The sequence below is a fragment of the Morone saxatilis genome, unplaced genomic scaffold (assembly GCF_004916995.1).
Source record: "Morone saxatilis isolate NCDOM2014 unplaced genomic scaffold, NCSU_SB_2.0 Contig2, whole genome shotgun sequence".
NCBI lineage: Eukaryota > Metazoa > Chordata > Actinopteri > Moronidae > Morone > Morone saxatilis.
Genome location: NW_023339762.1, coordinates 25,846,155 through 25,849,151, shown reverse-complemented (window position 1 = coordinate 25,849,151; position 2,997 = coordinate 25,846,155). Strand labels below are relative to the sequence as shown.

At 44.3% G+C, this 2,997-nt stretch overlaps 1 protein-coding gene across 1 annotated transcript in view; it reads right to left on the bottom strand.

Moving 5' to 3' along the window:
* Positions 1-2,997, bottom strand: part of dldh (dihydrolipoamide dehydrogenase) — a gene marked incomplete at its 5' end in the record, with an annotated part of 7,334 nt that overhangs the window by 2,742 nt on the left and 1,595 nt on the right. Inside the window, 7 exon segments of the mRNA XM_035665729.1 lie at positions 487-624; positions 1,310-1,499; positions 1,834-2,004; positions 2,163-2,239; positions 2,241-2,294; positions 2,297-2,366; positions 2,479-2,601. Coding sequence (XP_035521622.1) covers positions 487-624; positions 1,310-1,499; positions 1,834-2,004; positions 2,163-2,239; positions 2,241-2,294; positions 2,297-2,366; positions 2,479-2,601 — 823 coding nt within the window.

Sequence of the window (2,997 nt, the reverse complement as noted above, 5' to 3'; positions counted from 1 at the left end):
TTGATTTATGAGCTCAGTAAACTGTTCCTGATGAGCATCATGTTCATTTTGTAAATTACGGGTCAGTTTAGAGTCAAACATACGATTCATTCAAATGAGAATCAAGATTCTGTTGTTTCCTGTTTCTGAGTGTGTGATGTCCTAATAAGGCCACCGTACAAAGGATGAGCCTTTGTGATTTAGCCAACAACAGAACTTTTCCTCTGGCGCCAACCCACTGGTGGTTAGACACTCAGATTAGAAACCCTCTCTCCGATTTGTTTCTGATTTGTAATGAGCATTTCAACCTCACGGGGGCGCTGATGTGACTGCAGACTATGTGAGGGGGCTGCATTCCCTCACTGGACACTGAATGGAACAGAGCCATTGTTAAATGTTAGTAGTTAAACTTGTGCTTTTCCTGCTGTGTAAAGGAGACTTTAAGGATCTTCCTGACGCTCAGTCATTCTCAGTTAGTTGTGTGTGTTCTGTCTCTGAAGCTCTTACAGATCCGACGATGTGAGCTCCCAGCATCCTGTCCGTCTCCTTGTGGCTGAGGATCTTCACCATGCCGTCGGTGTCTGCGTTGGTCTTGGCTCGACTGTTGGCGGCGAAGGGGAACTTGCCGACTTTGTACGGGACGCCCTGAGGAGGAGAGGAACACTGTAAAACACTGCCAGACACAGAGACGACACGACAACAAGATTATTACAGTTTCAGCCAAATAAAACTGGAATTTTATGTTAAGACTTACACAGTGGCCTGGGAGTATGAATGTGAAAGTGGATGAATTTGTGAAAGACAGGAGATGCTAGAGAACAAGTGGAAACTGAAATGTATGTGTTTATTTATGTGTTTTCAGTCTCGTCTGCAGTGGTGGAACAGTACCTTAAAACTGTGCTGCATTATTTCCAGTTTCTGCTACTTAATATTCAAACTCTACTACCTTGCAGGTTCAGATTTTACACTTAAAACATGTTTTATGTGTGGTTTGTTAAGTTTTATTTAGTTTCTGTCGAGTTTGAATGAATGAAGTATGTTTTAAGATGAGTTAACGAGGCAGTTGAGCTGCTTTTAGTTCAGTAAAACAGAGAAACTTGAATTCAGAAGTTACAGTATTTTCTGTGTTGTCTTCTCCTTTCTTGACATTTCAGGAGTTTATTTTGTTTACTAAAGCGAACTCTCAGTTGAAACTACTGCACATTTCAACATATCGCCCCTCTTTGTTTTAGTTTTTCTGTTTTCCAGCCACATCTCTGCTCTCAGTGTCGTTTTCAACAACCCCAGCGTACGTACCTGTTAGCATCATTAATCATCTCCGGACTCTCACCTCCTCTTTGAGCTGCTCCTCTGTCTTGCCCACCCAGGCCACCTCGGGGTGCGTGTAGATGACGGAAGGAACGCAGTTGTAGTCGATGTGCACGGCGCCGCCGGCCATGCCCTCCACGCAGATGATGCCCTCGTCCTCGGCCTTGTGGGCCAACATCGGCCCAGCGACGACGTCACCGATAGCATAAATACTGAGGGGGAGAACCAAGAGCCTCTAAACTTAAACATGCACAGTGGCAGGTATAGTTTAATATTTAATAATCTCTGCATCATGAATGTTATCTCAACAGTTTGTCTAATTTTCACTGCACACGTTTTGGTGACAATTCTTTCATAACCACCTTTTAATGGATCTTTATCAGATTATTTAAACTCTCAAATCTGATAATTAGCCTCAGAGACTCAGTTGAGATGATGAATCCTCAGTATTCAGTGTGGAAGGAGCAGGATTCACTTTTTTACACCATCAATAAGCTGTGTAAGGTTCCAATATGTGGTTTATAACCAGCCTGAGATCGGGGGTACCTGGGTACTTTGGTCTGGAAGCGGTTGTTGATGGGGACGCGGCCCCTGTTGTCCAGTTCGATGCCTACAGAATCCAGACCCAGATTCTGGGTAAAAGGTCGTCTGCCGATACAGACCAGCAGCACGTCACACGTCAGAGTCTCGTTCTTCCCTCCGGCCGCCGCCTCCACTCTGAAACACACACACACACACACACACACCACACACACACAGACACAGACACACACACACACACAGTTACAAACGACTTCTATTAAATCACATTTTTCAGGACTCATGGAGGATTTCCAGACAGGATGTGGGAACATTCAGGAGCGTTTAAAACTCACGCCACATCGGATCTTGCCTCGGGCCTTCCTGGTTGGCGCCCATGACTTTGGTGCCGAAGCTTGAACTTGAAGCCCTGGCTTCTGCAGGATGCGCTGGAAGCTCTTGGACAATCTCCAGTCGATGGCCCCCATTGGCCGCCCACGTGGCCCAGGGGAACTCCACCGCTGCTGACTTTAGAGCCCAGACGCTGCCACACTGCACCCCTGAGGACGGAGGACAAACATGTTCGAAGTTAAAAGCTTTATTTCTGGTTTATTATTCACATCTGTTTCGTATGGGAGTGAAATTCTTCAACAGGTTATGTTTGTATGACACAAAAGATGGCTGACCAGCTCCACCTTCCGATGACTCCGCCTCCGATCACGATCATCTCCTCTGGAAACTTTCTTCAGGGACAGATGCTTCCGTTGACGACACGGATCGGTCTTCCTCGTCAATCTGAAACACAAAGAGAACTGTTCAGGCGGTTGATTTAAAGCAACATTATGTAACTTTTCTACCTTAAATTAACGGTTTCAGTTATTTATTATTCATTATTAACATGATGAATAGTGTCTCTGTTATTTCCCACTCTGTGTCGTCACCCTCTTAGATTAGATTAGATAGATAATAGATAGATAGATAGATAGATAGAGTAGATAAAAGATAGAATAGAGTAGATAGATAGATAGATACTTGAAACTTTGTAACTTTAAACAATCAACATTTAATCCAGGACAACAAACAGATTTCTTTCCAGGATATCTTGGTCATTTAATCCACTTCCAGGTTTTCCAGATGGCGTGGGAAACCCGCTCGGAAACCTTCTCTGGACTTTTTAATCCATACCTGGAT